The sequence below is a fragment of the Crinia signifera genome, chromosome 4 (assembly GCF_055691185.1).
Source record: "Crinia signifera chromosome 4, ASM5569118v1, whole genome shotgun sequence".
Classification (NCBI taxonomy): Eukaryota; Metazoa; Chordata; class Amphibia; order Anura; family Myobatrachidae; genus Crinia; species Crinia signifera.
Window position 1 is genome coordinate 231566615 of NC_139220.1, and position 18901 is coordinate 231585515.

Below are 18901 nucleotides of genomic sequence, written 5' to 3' on the forward strand. Positions count from 1 at the left end.
ATCGCATCGGTCGCATCGCATGCCTTCTAGGTAAAGAGTACCATGATTATTTATATAGATGATAATGTATGTGCCTTCTGTTACTTGGCATTTATTATTACCGACAGATAGTACTTCTTTTTTTTTATCAGCGCTGATAGCCCATTAGGTTATTAGTCTGTTAATTGACACATTCGTTACTTTGTGTCACAGCACCTTGGCTCTTATTCTAGTTGAATCGGTCGGATGTGTATTTTCGGACAGGAACCAAGTGTTCTTAGCCCCACCTTCCGTACGGATCGCTCACACCATCCAAATGCGGTAAAACACCGACCAATCGGACCGCGAGTGTATTTTTCATGTGAACACCTCCTCCATCTGTGGGAATCTCCCCCATCATTCGATGGTCGCCGACCATCGAATGCTGGACCGAGTTGTCAGGCAGCACCGAGTGCTCCAGACCACTTGGGCATTTCTCCGTGCAAAAGCAGGGATATGGGCGGGCAGCTGGCATCCAGCTATGTCAGATGTCCGCCCCCCACATGTGTGTCACGGACGGATTACCATACGTACGGCCAGCGTTTTCATGGGAACACCCATGGAACGTAGGGCGTACGTATATGGTAATGAGCAAAATCATCCCTTCACGCCCCTCTCCACCCCCTGCTCGGATGGTTCCGTACAATCATTTTCTGCACGGACCTCACGCCATGTTCAGACGTGTGAGGCGTTCGCACATGTGCAGATACACCTCTGCTCATGCGCAAACACCAACCATCGGCCATCCGTCCGCATTCGGAGCCATCCGACTCAATCAGAATAATGGCCCTTGTGTGGTCCATTTGGACGCTTTAATACAGGGGCACAAACAGGCTTTTTTTAAATAGAGATAGCACTTTACAAAGTGCAACATGATATTTAAAACAGCATACAATTAAAGAGATTGTTCAAGAATGTATATACACGAGAGAACAGGGAACAACAAGTATAGAAATACATATAAAGAAAATATACCAGCCACGTATATAGAACTATGAAAAAATGTATATAAAAATATGAAGAATATATAAAGAATTATATATAAAATTATATAAAAATGTAGAAAACAGTACAGTACCATGATATACTGTATCCTACTTGGGTCAACAGTCTGTAACTTAGTTACTTTTGTATTCTTAGCTGGAAGTATGAACAACTGAGATTAACCCTATGCATCCTATATAAATGGAGTAATCTCATCATTCTTGTTCAATCCACCAGGGATTAGTGTGTCAAGCCTAATGATCCAAAAGGTTTCCCTTTTGGTCAGCTGTTTCTTTCGATCTCCTTCTCTCTTGTCTATCGGTATATGTTCTATGCCTCTGAATTTAAGAAGGCTGAGACCACTATTATGATATTTTAAAACATATCTGGGCAGGCTATGATTAGTGATTATGTTCTTAATATTTCTCATATGCTCCAGCATTCTTATTTTCAATGGTCTTTTTGTTTTGCCTATATATATAAGACCACAGGGGCATGTAACCATATAGACTACAAAGGTGCCCACATTGAAATTAGCCTGTCAGACCGCCAAACATTTTTGGAACTTGATTACCAGAGAGTTTCTCTAAGCAGCTTTTTGAGATCATAGATTTCATCTTTTCTGCTTTTTTTTAAAAAGATATCTGGAAGTTTCGGCAATTGATCAGAAAGTACAGGATCTAGCTTTAGTACATGATCATTTTCTGTATAATTTTCTTATATTTCCCTTTCCGCATTATTATATTTGGTAATGAAAGGGCAGAAAACGTTTTCACTCTCTTTTGCTTCCTTCTTTTATGTATTGGAGCAATTCCTCTCTATCTCTTCCTTTTGCTTTTTCTTTAGCCTATATTAACAGTTCTACAGGTACCATTTTCTTTAAATCTTTGTTCATAGATTTGGGAATGCTGATCAAAAGTCAGGGGGTTGGAGCAGTTAACCTTGTGAGCTGTAAAAATAGTATGTTCTGCTTCCACCTTGGCAAGTGTCAGCTCCTAATTCCAGATAACTGTTGCTATCTAGTTTTTCAAAATAGGTATATGTTTCTATTACACCTATGTGAAGTTTTCTGTGGAAATCTTTAGATCCAAAAACTCAATAGACTTGTTACTGATTGTGTGGGTAAATGTCAAGTTATAGTTCATGTCTACCATATAGGAGTCAAATTAAGATTTACTCCCATCCCACACAATCAGGACGTCGTCTATATAATGTTTAAATATTTTTTATTTATCCTTGTAAGGATTAGTAATTATAGCTCTTTCCCAATGCCCCACCTATAAATTATCCAAACTTGGGGCACAAATGCTCCCCAAGGCTGTCCCACTGCGCTGTATGTAAAATTCTTCTAAAAATCTAAATGAATTATATTTTAACACAAAATTCAAACATTTACAAATTAATTCTGATTTCTGTAAACCAATGTTCTCATCCTCACATAGTTTTTACTTGACTACAGCGATACCCTTATCATGCGCGATCGCTGTGTACAAGGACTTTACATCTACTGTGCACCATTTATTTACATTCAAACTCATTTAAGACTTGTAGAATATAAGTGGTGTCTTGTATATATGTTTTTAGTAGCGGAACATATTTTTGTTTATACCTGTCTACAAACTCAGATATTCATAATGTTAGGAATGTATGTATACATCGGGTGTATGTATACATATACACATGCCTGATGCAAGATTTTCTAAGAATTAAGCCTGTTGAATGCCCTGTTGGAGTTTAATTATTTAAAAGTCTGGAGGCACCTCTGCAAGTTGAAAACTGAAGCTCCCTAGTGGATGTCTATGTCTATCTATCTATCTATCTATCTATCTATCTATCTATCTATATATATATATATATATATATATATTATATTGCTTGTGTGACCACAGTCAACCTTGCTCAAAGTCCCCCATATTTTTGCAGCAGTGGGCAGTATGCCTATATATAAAAGATGGCCCTGCCCCAGAGTGCCTATCAATGTCCAAGTCTCCACATTATTTAGAGAACCAGTTACACAGCTTCCCAACCATCCCCTCAATACTCCCATATCCAATACAGGAAAATACCTAGCTTTTTGTCCCACTTAAAATTCTGAAGTCTCCATTTGATTTTTAAGTTGTCTGTACTTAATTTGTGCCAAGTGAGCCAGACACCACTGTTCTCCTACTTCAAAGAGGGGTGTTTTACAGTATAATTGTAGATCTTGGTGGAGTTTTTCTTTAAGATTGGAATGTAATATAATCCCATCACTGTTGGTTGCTGCAAATTCAAGTAGATATTTAGCAGTCCTCCTTTGCGATAGATTAGATTTCTGGCCAGTAGCTAGACTAACACATTCTACACATCTGTAAACAGTTTAGCTGATCCCATTGCTTGAGTCACATTCTCAGTTATATTTATTTTATAGCATCACTACTGCTGTGTCCAAGACCGGTGTTACTCAGGCCTTAGTTAACAAGCTTTGTTTATACTTTAGATCTCATTCGAAAAGTACTGTACAATTCCTAAATGAAGTCATAATACCACACAGTAGAATGTAACTGTTTCTGTTTGGTAGCAGCACAGGGGATATTCGACATGCAGGCAAGCCAAGCTCCATACTTTGCTAGCAATTGTGGTGGATGTGACACACGGTTGTAGCCAGGTCCCATTGAAACCTAATTTGGGAAGTTACATTACAAAACTCATAACTTCAAATTAAATCCAGCTGCTGGAGTCTGCTTTCATTAACCTGTTTTCCATGACTACTAAAAAATGGTCACAAAAGCCTGTGGGGGGTCTAACTTTTTGCAGTCTAACAAAACACATCAGATTAATTAGATCCTACAAGGAAATGTCCCTAGGGGGTTGGGCTGTAGGCCCTGACTTCTGTGTAAGGAATGACGTATCCCTCCCAACCAGACAAAATAGCTTTCTGTAGATAATAGAGAGAATGAATAACGATATCTAAAAATATTTTGATTTAATTGATTCTGCATATAACACAGTTTACTTCGTAAGGTTATTTTAACCCTTTGAATGCTAACGTTGCTGTGAGCGATCCTCAAAATATCCGCTACAAATTCCAGCGTCGCTCACAGCAACTGTTCTTTTAGTATAAATAAATACAAATACAGCCAAGTCAATTAATTGAAGTTTAGTTAAATATTGCACCCAAAAAAAGAACATATCTATACTACAGTATATGGAAGACCGTTTGATCACACTGCCACCCAATCAGGAACGGGACAGTGGATAGTCCAATTTCACACCTTTTCCACACATGGACTGGGTGGAAACCAAGTTTAATAAGGAAATAAATGTTGGCCAGTTCTTTGTGGTTTGGGAGAGTTATATTGCAGACTTACCTCTCAACATGCAAAACTATACACAATAGTTTGCATTTAACTAATTGGTATGGTCTGAGATTGTTGGAGGGCGATGCCCCAATCACCCTTTGTCTGCCTTGATCACACTGGCAAGAACAGCGAGCATCACATATTCTATCTTATCTACAACAAATAATAAAATTGTATGGAACATAGTACTATGTATCATACTGTATATCTTTCTTGGTAAACAGTCAAAACCAAATAAGATAGTTTCACACAATATTTGGTAGCTATATAGATTTTATATGAAATTGTTGTCATAACAATATAAAATTATTAAAAAATGTTTCAGTTGGAAATGTTCAATGTAATCTGCATATTTCACACGTATTTATTCTACAAAGTTAACAATCTAATGTTACATAAATTCATACTCATATGCTTTTCATATGATATGCTTCAATAAGTAAAACATTAAGAAATCCAGGCTTGGACCTTGTTCAAAGATACCATGACAAAGGACCAAGCCAAAGTGTTAACAATTGACAGTAGGAAGTGGTTTACGCAAGGGGGATGCAGTGGGTGAGCGATGACTGGGAAAGATATTGGGAGACAGAGTGGTAGAGAGTGACAGGAAAGGTTGTAGGGGAGAGGGTGATGGGCAGAGGCAGTAAGTGACAGGGCGAACAGAGGGTGATGGCATGGAGAGGCAGAGGGGGCGACAGGAGAGATAGGGTGATGGGTATATAGTGATGCACGGGAGAGGCACAGGGTGATGAGGAGTGGCAGTGGGTGACAGAGGTAGTGAGTGATGCCAGGGAATGGGTGTTAGGGAAAGGCTAGTAGGTGACACTGTATATGTCCCCCCTTCCCAAAAAAAATTGGCATAAATTCAAAATACACCCCAAATGTTCTCAGAAGTGCCCATAAACACTCCCAGGCTCTGGCAATAGTGTACTACTCATGCACTTGTTCACACCTTTTAGTCTCTCCTAGCTGGCTGCATCATGCCCAGGAGATTTTCATGATCTTACAAACCTCCCCTGCCTGATGGCTCACTAGGTGTACTATGGCACTGTCTACTCAGACTTACAGGAAGTACTATGGCACTGTCTACTCAGATTTACAGGAAGTACTATGGCACTGTCTACTCAGATTTACAGCAATTACATAATGGATTTAAAAAGAAAAGACATATCAGTGGCAGGTTACAGACAGGCCCTCCACGATCTACTGGTCCTAGGCAGCTGCATATGCTGCGCAGAGGTATAACACCAACCCTACTACTGATAGTGACAACTGCTGTTACACTACCTTCATTTGCTGTGGGCATTTAGGGGATTATTCAGGTTGGTTTGCAAAAGCAAACTCCTTCTTTATGAACAAAACATGTGCACTGCAGGTGGGGCTGGTGTAACGTGCAGAGAGAGTTACATTTGAGTGAGTTATTTTGTTTCTGTGCAGAGTAAATACTGGCTGCTTTATTCTTACACTGCAACTTAGATTTCAATTTCAACACATCCCACCCAAATGTAACTCTCTCTGCACATGTTACATGAGCCCCACCTGCATTGCACATGGCTTTGGCCATTAAAGGAGTTTGCTTTTGCAAACCAATCTGAATCACCCCCTTAGTCTTATATCAGGGCATAAATGTATGCAATGGCGAGCATTTCATCGTTTCCACAACTGACCTGTAGTCAGACAAGTGGGAGCTACTGGACGCTGCTGCTTTCTAGGCACAGAGGCCTCTCTCTGCATCTGGGACTGTAATGTTACTTGAGATTTAGGGGTAAATTTACTAAGATGAGAATTCTGTTGAAGAATGGATACTGCCCATAGCAACCAATCAGATAATGTTCCCTGGCAGGGGTGTATCTAATGGACAGAGTATCCAATTCAAATTACGCCACACAGTAGTGCCATTTAATCATATTAAACATTATAGTTTTGTAATTTATTTACATTATGATAATACACCATCCACTAAAGCCTATTTACAGTAAAGAATACTACCAGTTATACACATCTGTTGGGTGACAGGGTAAGTGTATGGGGCAAGTCTGGTGATTGACAGGGTGAGTGTTTTGGACAGGTCTCATGGATGTCAGGGTGAGTGTGTGTGGACAGATGTGGTGGATGACAGCGTGAGTATGCAAGATAGGTCTGGTGGGTGACAGGTTGAGTGTGCTGGGACAGGTCTGGTGGGTGGCGGAGAATGTACGGGGACAGGGTTGGTAGGGGATAGGGATAATGTACGGGGTGCAGATCTGGTAGGGGACAGGGTCAGTGTCTGTGGGGCAGATGTTGTGGGTGACAGAGCGTTATGTACTAAGCCTTCATAAAATGGAGAGTGAGAAAACACCAACCAATCCGATCCTAATTGGTGGTTTATCACTAAGCTGCTAAGAGGCAAAGGGGCTGCTGCTACCTCCGGAGAACACTCACTCATTCACACATACTTAACCCCTTCCCGACATTTGACGTACATTTACGTCATGGTCGGGAAGTACTTCCCGACACATGGCGTAAATGTACGTCATGGCTTTAAACTGTCACCGCGTCTATAGACGCGGTGACAGTTTAAACATGTCTGCTGTCCCTGACAGCAGACATGTCCCTGCATGCCCAGGGGGGGCTGCGATGCCGCCCCCCCGTCGGCGATCGCTGTGATTGGCTGTTCAGTGTGAACAGCCAATTACAGCGTTTTCTGTGTCACCGGCGAATAACGTTCGCCGGTGACACAGGGATCGGAGGTGATTGGTGCTGTAAAGTACAGCACCAATCACCACGGGGTGTAAGGGTGACACTGGTGTCACCCCACCTCACCCCGCCCGCCCCCAAAGGCCGTGATTGGTTCGTCGGACCGACGAACCAATCACAGCCATGGAGGGTGATTTAAACTAACGGTGACTGCACTGCAGACGCCATTCCGGTCTGGAATTGCGTGCAGTGCGGTCACCGTGCCTATCTGCCGTGGTATACTGACCTGATCCTTGCAAATACTTACCTGATCACTGCTTGTAGCGTGCTGGATGCTTCCTGGATCCTGTTACTACTTGTGACTTCCTGTGTTGTGCTGCTGCAGTGTGATAGCGTTATAGATCGAGAGAGATAGAGAGAGATAGTGACAGAGAGTGCTATATTTTGTGCTGCTGCAGTGTGATAGAGTTATAGATAGAGAGATAGAGAGAGATAGAGAGATAGTGACAGATTGTTTTATATATTTTTTATATAACTGACTGCTGCCCCCCCTTTTGTGCTGATCAGTATAAATTAACTGATCAGCAACTTTTTGGGGGCGCAGGTTTTTTTTTTTATATATATACCTGTCAGTGCTGCTGCTGCAGTGTCATAGAGTGATAGATAGTGAGAGATAGAGAGATAGAGAGAGATAGTGACAGAGAGTGATAGAGAGTGCTATATTTTGTGTCTGCTGCCCCCCTTTTGTGCACCCCCAGCAACTTTTTGGGGGTGCAGGGGTTATTTTTTATATATATAACTGTCAGTGCTGCTGCTGCAGTGTCATAGAGTGATAGATAGTGAGAGATAGAGAGATAGAGAGAGATAGAGAGAGATAGTGATAGAGAGTGCTATATTTTGTGTCTGCTGCCCCCCCTTTTGTGCTGATCACTATATCTGAGGTGATCAGCAACTTTTTGGGGGTGCAGAGGTTTTTTTTTTTATATATATACCTGTCAGTTGCTGCCAGTTGCACTGTCAGTTGCACCAAAGGTTGTGCACCTGCTGCCCCTCACTGGTAATCAGTGTCGCATCAGTGATCACCTTTTTTTTTTTTTGAGGGTGCTGTGGGGTCTTTTTTTTTATTTATTTTTTACACACACTGTGATTTTGTGGGTGTCCTGTGGCCACTGTGCGCTGATCAGTGACGTACATCACTGATCAGCTTTTTCGGCACAGGGTTGATCTATTTTTTTTTTTGATCAAATTCCTGTTGCCTTTGAGCGCTGTTCAGTGACGGACGTTACTGACCAACATCTGTGCTCAATTTTTGGCGCAGGACCTTTTTTTTTTTTTTTTAACCCCTTCAATTTTTTTTTTTTTTAACCCCTTCAATTTTTTTTTTTTTATTGGGATCAAATTCCTGTATAAAGTATTTTTTTTTTTTCTGCACTACATACACACTACATACCCCCCGGGTTGAAATAAAGTTTGTACCCCCCCTACACTATACACGTGTTGAAACATTTCACTACCAGAAACACAAAAATAAAAATGGCATCCCAAATGTCATCCCAAATGTCATCCCAGTCATCCAGAAGAATGTATTCAGCGGAGGAGGCATATGCCATGCTTGCCTCTGACTCTGACACAGCCAGTGAGGCAAGCGGGGAATTTGAAGGATTCATCTTAAGCTCCTCTTCCTCCTCTAGTGATGAGGGACCCCCTCAAAGACGCCCCCGTAGAGCAGCTGAGACCCCCCCCCCAATAATTGATCTCGTATGGACCCCACCACCAGACAATTTTGAGCCCCAGGTTCCTGAGTTTTTGGCCATGCCAGGAATCCAATTTGATTCCACAGGTCTCAGAGAAATTGACTTTTTCAAATTATTTTTCTCTGATGATTTTATAAATTTAATGGTGGACCAAACTAATTTATATGCCCAGCAGTTTATTGCTCAAAACCCCACGTCATAATTTGCTAGGTGGACCCCTGTAGATGCAGTAGAGATGATGACGTTTTGGGGTCTGGTGTTTCATATGGGCATAGTAAAAAATGTACAGCACCCCATTTTACCGTATGGCCATGACTCGGGCTCGTTTTGAGATGATCCTTAAATTTTTGCATTACAACGATAATGCACAGTGCCCACCCAGAGATGATCCCACCTTTGACCGGCTATTCAAAGTCAGGCCGGTCATTGATCATTTCAGTGCCAAATTTGCAGAGATGTACATCCCAGATAAATTCATTTGCATAGACGAGTCCCTTATACATTTTAAAGGAAGGGTTAAATTCCGCCAGTACCTTCCCAGTAAGAGGGCAAGGTATGGCATAAAAATGTATAAGCTGTGTGAAAGCACCTCAGGGTACACCCACATGTTTAGGGTATATGAAGGGAAGGATTCAAGAATTGAACCGCCAGAATGCCCCCCCTCCCTCGTAGGTGTTAGTGGAAAAATTGTCTGGGATTTAGTGCACCCCTTCCTGGATAAAGGTTATCACCTCTATGTGGATAACTTTTACACTAGCATCCCCCTGTTTAAGGCCCTTGGTTCAAGAGGTACAGCAGCTTGCGGTACTGTGCGCAAGAACCAAAGAGGCCTCCCAAAAACGCACATTGCCCAAGTAATGAGAAGGGGTGAAAGCAGGGGAATATGCACCGAAAATATGTTGTTGGTCAAATATAAGGACAAGAGGGATGTCCTTATACTGACAACAATTCACGGAGACAGTATCACCTCCGTCCCTGTACGAGGTACCAGTACCCACACCTCAAAACCTAATTGTATCCTGGATTACAATAGGTACATGGGCGGAGTGGATCTTTCAGATCAGGTACTGAAGCCGTACAGTGCCCTGCGGAAAACAAAAATCTGGTACAAGAAGCTGGCCGTGTATATCATCCAGATGGCACTGTATAACGCTTACGTGCTATTCCGTTCTACCGGCCAGAGGGGGACATTTATGCACTTTCAAGAGGAAGTCATAAAGGGCCTAATATTTGGGAACCAGCAGGCAGAGGGCCCCAGTACTTCTAGTACTGGCCCCCGTATTGTACCAGGGCAGCATTTTCCTGATGAAATCCCATCCACTGGAAAAAAGGGCAGGACACAAAAAAGGTGCAAAGTTTGCTATAAAAAGGGAATAAGAAAGCAAACTATTTTCCAGTGTGACACTTGCCCCGACAAACCCGGCCTATGTATAAAGGAGTGTTTTAAAATATACCACACATCTATGGATTATTAGGTTCATAATTTCACCGTGCTTCGGGGGTCTTGCTAATGCCACATAGTACCCACCATTCATTCCACCAGAATCTGAGCCGCAAAATCCAAAAATCACTCCTTCCCTTCTGAGTCCTGCCATGCACCCAAATGGTATTTTTTGGTCACATGTGAGGCATTGCCGTACTCGGGAGAAATTGGGGCACAGATTTTGGGGTGCTTTTTCTCCTTCATACCTTCTGAAAATGAAAAATTTTGAGCCAGAACTGCATTTTTGTGTAAAAAAATGTAATTTTTCATTTTCACTGCCCAGTTCTATCAAAATTGGTGAAACCCCTGGGGGTTTGAAATGTACACTATACCCCTAGATGAATTCCCTGAGGGGTGTAGTTTGCAAAATGGGGTCACTTGTGGGGGGGTTCCACTGTATTGGTGCTTTGGGGGTCTTGCTAATGCGACATAGCACCCACCAACATTCCACCAGAATCTGAGCCGCAAAATCCAAAAATCACTCCTTCCCTTCTGAGTCCTGCCATGCACCCAAATGGTATTTTTTGGTCACATGTGAGGCATTGCCGTACTCGGGAGAAATTGGGGCACAGATTTTGGGGTGCTTTTTCTCCTTCATACCTTCTGAAAATGAAAAAGTTTGAGCCAGAACTGCATTTTTGTGTAAAAAAATGTAATTTTTCATTTTCACTGCCCAGTTGTATCAAAATTGGTGAAACCCCTGGGGGTTTGAAATGTACACTATACCCCTAGATGAATTCCCTGAGGGGTGTAGTTTGCAAAATGGGGTCACTTGTGGGGGGGTTCCACTGTATTGGTGCTTTGGGGGTCTTGCTAATGCGACATAGCACCCACCAACATTCCACCAGAATCTGAGCTGCAAAATCCAAAAATCACTCCTTCCCTTCTGAGTCCTGCCATGCACCCAAATGGTATTTTTTGGTCACATGTGAGGCATTGCCGTACTCGGGAGAAATTGGGGCACAGATTTTGGGGTGCTTTGTCTCCTTCATTTCTTGTGAAAATGAAAAATTTTGAGCCAGAACTGCATTTTTGTGTAAAAAATGTAATTTTTCATTTGCACAGCCCAGTTGTATCAAAATTGGTGAAACCCCTGGGGGTTTGAAATGTACACTATACCCTTAGATGAATTCCCTGAGGGGTGTAGTTTGCAAAATGGGGTCACTTGTGGGGGGGTTCCACTGTGTTGGTGCTTGGGGGGTCTTGCTAATGCGACATAGCACCCACCAACATTCCATCAGAATCTGAGCTGCAAAATCCAAAAATCACTCCTTCCCTTCTGAGTCCTGCCATGCACCCAAATGGTATTTTTTGGTCACATGTGAGGCATTGCCGTACTCGGGAGAAATTGGGGCACAGATTTTGGGGTGCTTTTTCTCCTTCATACCTTCTGAAAATGAAAAATTTTGAGCCAGAACTGCATTTTTGTGTAAAAAAATGTAATTTTTCATTTTCACTGCCCAGTTGTATCAAAATTGGTGAAACCCCTGGGGGTTTGAAATGTACACTATACCCCTAGATGAATTCCCTGAGGGGTGTAGTTTGCAAAATGGGGTCACTTCTGGGGGGGGTTCCACTGTATTGGTGCTTGGGGGGTCTTGCTAATGCGACATAGCACCCACCAACATTCCACCAGAATCTGAGCTGCAAAATCCAAAAATCACTCCTTCCTCTCTGAGTCCTGCCATGCACCCAAATGGTATTTTTTGGTCACATGTGAGGCATTGCCGTACTCGGGAGAAATTGGGGCACAGATTTTGGGGTGCTTTGTCTCCTTCATTCCTTGTGAAAATGAAAAATTTTGAGCCAGAACTGCATTTTTGTGTAAAAAATTTAATTTTTCATTTTCACTGCCCAGTTGTACCACAATTGGTGAAACCCCTGGGGGTTTGAAATGTACACTATACCCCTAGATGAATTCCCTGAGGGGTGTAGTTTGCAAAATGGGGTCACTTGTGGGGGGGTTCCTAAATTTTAGCATCTTATGGTGCCTAGAAACCTACATGGTGCCTAAAAAATAATCTCATAAAAAGGAGGCTCCAAAATCAAGTAGGTGCTCCTTCTATTATGAAGCCTGTGGTTTGGTCAACGTGCACACTAGGGCCACATATAGGATATTTATGAAAACAAAAGAATTGGGGGAATCAATTTTTAGTCACATTTCTCTAGTAAAATCTACTGTGTTCCTTAGAAAAATGTATTAAAATTGCAAATCTGCAAAAAAAATGAAATTTTACCTACACTTTGTTTTAATTCCTGTGAAACACCTAAAGGGTTAACAAACTTCCAAAATGCTGTTTTGAATACTGTGAGGGGTGCAGTTTTTGAAATGGCATCATTTATGGGGGTGTCTCACATACAAGTCCCTCAAAGTCACATCAGAACTGAACTGGTCCCTAAAAGAATCAGTGTTTGAAATTTTCTTGAAAATTTGAGAATTTGCTATTCATATTGTAAGCCTCCTAGTGTCCAAAAAAATTAAAAGGAAGTTGAAATAATGATGGAAACATAAAGTAGACATATGGTCTATGTTAGTTATTAACTATTTTGAGTGGTATGATTATTTGTCTCACAAGCAGAAAATTTAACATTTTGCAAATTGCTAAATTTTCCATTTTTTTACGACATTTTGGTATTTTTCACAAAAAACACAGACTGTATCGACCCAAATTTACCACTAACTTGAAGTACAATGTGTCACAAGAAAACAATCTCAAAATCACTGGGATAAGTAAAAGCAAAAAAAAGTTATCCACACTTAAGTGATACATGTCCGATTTGAAAAAAAGGGCTCTGTCAGGAAGGCAAAAACATGCTGTGTCAGGAAGGGGTTAAACACACCACTGCTTTAGAAGACCGGTCCCAACATTGGAGGAAGAACACAGTGCTTTGGAAGATGAGTAATTAAGATAATCGTAAACTTCTAATTGATTATTTAGTCCTTAGGGGGTGCTAGAGAAAAAATGATCATTTTGGACTGCAAGAAAAAAAAGACGTTGGGATATCTATAGAGATAAATATTGCTGCATCTCATTTTTTTCTCCTTTAATTAAATAGGAAAACTCCTACACAACATTGCATTCCCTCCTAAGTAGTGAAACCAAATTCTCTATTTCAGCAGATTTTTGCAATTCACAATACATTACTAACTGGCATATTGCACCTTTAAGCAATATCAGTGTAAAACTGTCTTATCTCAATGAACTACAGTATGTTGCACTTTAAAAACAAATATTAGTGAATTTCAGCCATGTCTTTTGTTTCAGGAGGAAGGACAAGCATCCATTTGTCAAGACTGTAAATTAGGAATACATTGCTGTCTGCATAGTGCCCATTTTCAGATGCCCTCTGATGTTTGTCCTCTAAGATTCAATCTGCTCTCATTGTACTGCAACATGACTCACTTGGATAATACAGGAGCTCTTCATCTCATCACTATTATTTCCCACTGAAATATATATCATCTATTCGAGCGACACAAAGTGGAGGTACTGTTTGTTAGAAATGTGCTGCCTTTGTCCCAGATGTTGGATTATTACTATACCTGTGAGGACAGCTAGGGTCAGTGGATTTTACAGTGTCATATATTGTTCCATATCCAGAGTGTGTAAATAACCTACAGTTTTATATTCTATGATTTACTTACTGATCGCATTATTTTGTTTTCTTACTCACCCACTACCACACTATTATTGTGTTCTCTACTACATGTGCCAATTGATTTGTCCCCTTACCCTATTTGTACTACTGATAATATCAGATGAGACAGGGACTGTACAGAAATGACTGCATGGCATGTGAAGAACAAGTGGCATAACTAGAGGCTTGGATATCCCATCCAATGTGGTCTCTATAAAACCTTATGTCTACAGGTACATGTGCAGTTACCAACAAAGGAACTGACAGATGAGGAGGAAGAGCTATACAGAATACTCTCATGGAGCAGACACACCAAAGGGTGGCCGCAGGGACATGACTCTCCCCAGGTGGACCCCAATGACAGCGGAGCCTTCTCAGGTATGTGGCAGACAGTATTGTGTGTGTGTGGGGGGGGGGGGGGGTCAGGTGGGCACAGAAGGCAGCAGTGTCGGCATTTTGTTGATGATAATCCTAGACAATGACCTAGAAATTAAGGCCGTGGCTTTGACCTACCCTATTGCCATGTAGGCCACTGGGCAGTTGACACCCTGTGGTTTACGCAACTGTGAAGAACCCATATGTTACCAGCTGCCAGCTTTCTAATACTGAACCAGTAGGATGCATTCCTAGCATACTGTACACTGGAACATCTTACTGTAGCATTTACAAATATTTAATATAGTGGAAATTAGTGTGTAAGGCGCTTAGGTGATAAATTCACATATTTGTGAATTTATCACCTAAGCGCCGTACACACTAATTTCCACTATCTTTGCTACTATATTGAGGATCTAAGGTGAAGGTCCTTTGTGTGTGGTGGGCTGCACTGATGTAGTGTCTGCGCAATTTGTCTTGAACAAAACACAATACAAACCAGAATTTACAAATATTTGTCATACCAGTTTCTCCAAAAGAAGTGCCTGGTTCAGCTTCACCCCATTCGAAAGTTCCTTTTTCATTCTGTTAATAAAACATATGCAATTAATGAAGCACATACAGTAAACAATATATCCAATAATGTCATTTTGCAATGTAACAGTCTGTTCTATGCACCTTCTTACTAATTTATCTTATTATAAGTATGTCAAATCATAGGCCAAAAGAAATCTGTAGAGGTTGAGTCTCACATATTGCAAAACAGAAAATGTGTTGCGATCCTTGTAGCGCTCAAATAAAAATAAGTAAAAAGATGGAAATGGTTACGTATTTCTTTGCCCTGTGTGGCCAAGTTGTAGAAAGTGTCACATCAGATTTCTCACGGGCAATTCATACATAAAAAACAAATAAACAAAAACATATATAGTAGAAGTAGGTTTATAAAAGTTCATATAGGGACTTTCTTCCCAAGGATGAAAAAATGGAGTCTTCCTTTATACAATAGTGGTACTATTCTTTAAAGGGTCGCCTCCTGTGCAGGTAGGATGAAAAAATGGAGTCTTCCTTTATACGATAGTGGTACTATTCTTTAACCCCTTCCTGACAGAGCCAGTTTTTGCGTTCCTGACAGAGCCCTTTTTTTCAAATCTGACATGTATCACTTAAGTGGGGATAACTTTTTTTTGCTTTTACTTATCCCAGTGATTTTGAGATTGTTTTTTCGTGACACATTGTACTTCAAATTAGTGGTAAATTTGGGTCGATACAGTCTGTGTTTTTTTGTGAAAAATACCAAAATGTCGTAAAAAAATGGAAAATTTAGCAATTTGCAAAATGTTAAATTTTCTGCTTGTGAGACAAATAATCATACCACTCAAAATAGTTAATAACTAACATAGACCATATGTCTACTTTATGTTTCCATCATTATTTCAACTTCCTTTTAATTTTTTTGGACACTAGGAGGCTTACAATATGAATAGCAAATTCTCAAATTTTCAAGAAAATTTCAAACACTGATTTTTTTAGGGACCAGTTCAGTTCTGATGTGACTTTGAGGGACTTGTATGTGAGACACCCCCATAAATGATACCATTTCAAAAACTGCACCCCTCACAGTATTCAACACAGCATTTTGGAAGTTTGTTAACCCTTTAGGTGTTTCACAGGAATTAAAACAAAGTGTAGGTGAAATTTCAAAATTTCATTTTTTTTGCAGATTTGCAATTTTAATACATTTTTCTAAGGAACACAGTACATTTTACTAGAGAAATGTGACTAAAAATTGATTCCCCCAATTCTTTTGTTTTCATAAATATCCTATATGTGGCCCTAGTGTGCACGTTGACCAAACCACAGGCTTCATAATAGAAGGAGCACCTACTTGATTTTGGAGCCTCCTTTTTATGAGATTATTTTTTAGGCACCATGTAGGTTTCTAGGCACCATAAGATGCTAAAATTTAGGAACCCCCCCACAAGTGACCCCATTTTGCAAACTACACCCCTCAGGGAATTCATCTAGGGGTATAGTGTACATTTCAAACCCCCAGGGGTTTCACCAATTTTGATACAACTGGGCAGTGAAAATGAAAAATTACATTTTTTTACACAAAAATGCAGTTCTGGCTCCAAATTTTTCATTTTCATAAGGTATGAAGGAGAAAAAGCACCCCAAAATCTGTGCCCCAATTTCTCCCGAGTATGGCAATGCCTCATATGTGACCAAAAAATACCAGTTGGGTGCATGGCAGGACTCAGAAGGGAAGGAGTGATTTTTGGTGGTGAAATGTTGGTGGGTGCTATGTCGCATTAGCAAGACCCCCAAAGCACCAATACAGTGGAACCCCCCCACAAGTGACCCCATTTTGCAAACTACACCCCTCAGGGAATTCATCTAGGGGTATAGTGTACATTTCAAACCCCCAGGGGTTTCACCAATTTTGATACAACTGGGCAGTGAAAATGAAAAATTACATTTTTTTACACAAAAATGCAGTTCTGGCTCAAAATTTTTCATTTTCAGAAGGTAAGAAGGAGAAAAAGCACCCCAAAATCTGTGCCCCAATTTCTCCCGAGTACGGCAATGCCTCACATGTGACCAAAAAATACCATTTGGGTGCATGGCAGGACTCAGAAGGGAAGGAGTGATTTTTGGATTTTGCAGCTCAGATTCTGGTGGAATTTTGGTGGGTGCTATGTCGCATTAGCAAGACCCCCCAAGCACCAATACAGTGGAACCTCCCCACAAGTGACCCCATTTTGCAAACTACACCCCTCAGGGAATTCATCTAGGGGTATAGTGTACATTTCAAACCCCCAGGGGTTTCACCAATTTTGATACAACTGGGCTGTGCAAATGAAAAATTACATTTTTTACACAAAAATGCAGTTCTGGCTCAAAATTTTTCATTTTCACAAGGAATGAAGGAGACAAAGCACCCCAAAATCTGTGCCCCAATTTCTCCCGAGTACGGCAATGCCTCACATGTGACCAAAAAATACCATTTGGGTGCATGGCAGGACTCAGAAAGGAAGGAGTGATTTTTGGATTTTGCAGCTCAGATTCTGGTGGAATGTTGGTGGGTGCTATGTTGCATTAGCAAGACCCCCCAAGCACCAATACAGTGGAACCCCCCCACAAGTGACCCCATTTTGCAAACTACACCCCTCAGGGAATTCATCTAGGGGTATAGTGTACATTTCAAACCCCCAGGGGTTTCACCAATTTTGATACAACTGGGCAGTGAAAATGAAAAATTACATTTTTTTACACAAAAATGCAGTTCTGGCTCAAAATTTTTCATTTTCATAAGGTATGAAGGAGAAAAAGCACCCCAAAATCTGTGCCCCAATTTCTCCCGAGTATGGCAATGCCTCATATGTGACCAAAAAATACCAGTTGGGTGCATGGCAGGACTCAGAAGGGAAGGAGTGATTTTTGGTGGTGGAATGTTGGTGGGTGCTATGTCGCATTAGCAAGACCCCCAAAGCACCAATACAGTGGAACCCCCCACAAGTGACCCCATTTTGCAAACTACACCCCTCAGGGAATTCATCTAGGGGTATAGTGTATATTTCAAACCCCCAGGGGTTTCACCAATTTTGATACAACTGGGCAGTGAAAATGAAAAATTACATTTTTTTACACAAAAATGCAGTTCTGGCTCAAAATTTTTCATTTTCAGAAGGTAAGAAGGAGAAAAAGCACCCCAAAATCTGTGCCCCAATTTCTCCCGAGTAAGGCAATGCCTCACATGTGACCAAAAAATACCATTTGGGTGCATGGCAGGACTCAGAAGGGAAGGAGTGATTTTTGGATTTTGCAGCTCAGATTCTGGTGGAATTTTGGTGGGTGCTATGTCGCATTAGCAAGACCCCCCAAGCACCAATACAGTGGAACCCCCCCCACAAGTGACCCCATTTTGCAAACTACACCCCTCAGGGAATTCATCTAGGGGTATAGTGTACATTTCAAACCCCCAGGGGTTTCACCAATTTTGATACAACTGGGCTGTGCAAATGAAAAATTAAATTTTTTACACAAAAATGCAGTTCTGGCTCAAAATTTTTCATTTTCACAAGGAATGAAGGAGACAAAGCACCCCAAAATCTGTGCCCCAATTTCTCCCGAGTACGGCAATGCCTCACATGTGACCAAAAAATACCATTTGGGTGCATGGCAGGACTCAGAAAGGAAGGAGTGATTTTTGGATTTTGCCGCTCAGATTCTGGTGGAATGTTGGTGGGTGCTATGTTGCATTAGCAAGACCCCCCAAGCACCAATACAGTGGAAACCCCCCACAAGTGACCCCATTTTGCAAACTACACCCCTCAGGGAATTCATCTAGGGGTATAGTGTACATTTCAAACCCCCAGGGGTTTCACCAATTTTGATACAACTGGGCAGTGAAAATGAAAAATTACATTTTTTTACACAAAAATGCAGTTCTGGCTCAAAATTTTTCATTTTCATAAGGTATGAAGGAGAAAAAGCACCCCAAAATCTGTGCCCAATTTCTCCCGAGTATGGCAATGCCTCATATGTGACCAAAAAATACCAGTTGGGTGCATGGCAGGACTCAGAAGGGAAGGAGTGATTTTTGGTGGTGGAATGTTGGTGGGTGCTATGTT

General features: G+C 41.1%; 1 protein-coding gene across 5 annotated transcripts in view; it reads right to left on the minus strand.

Annotated features, from left to right (window-relative positions):
* The window catches only part of FAM227B (family with sequence similarity 227 member B), a 411735-nt gene that overhangs the window by 25000 nt on the left and 367834 nt on the right, over positions 1 to 18901 (minus strand). For all 5 annotated transcript variants that reach the window (XM_083183953.1, XM_083183951.1, XM_083183952.1 and 2 more), the window contains one exon: positions 14792 to 14852. In XM_083183953.1, the coding sequence (XP_083040079.1) occupies positions 14792 to 14852 (61 nt within the window). The remainder of the gene's footprint in view (positions 1 to 14791; positions 14853 to 18901) is intronic.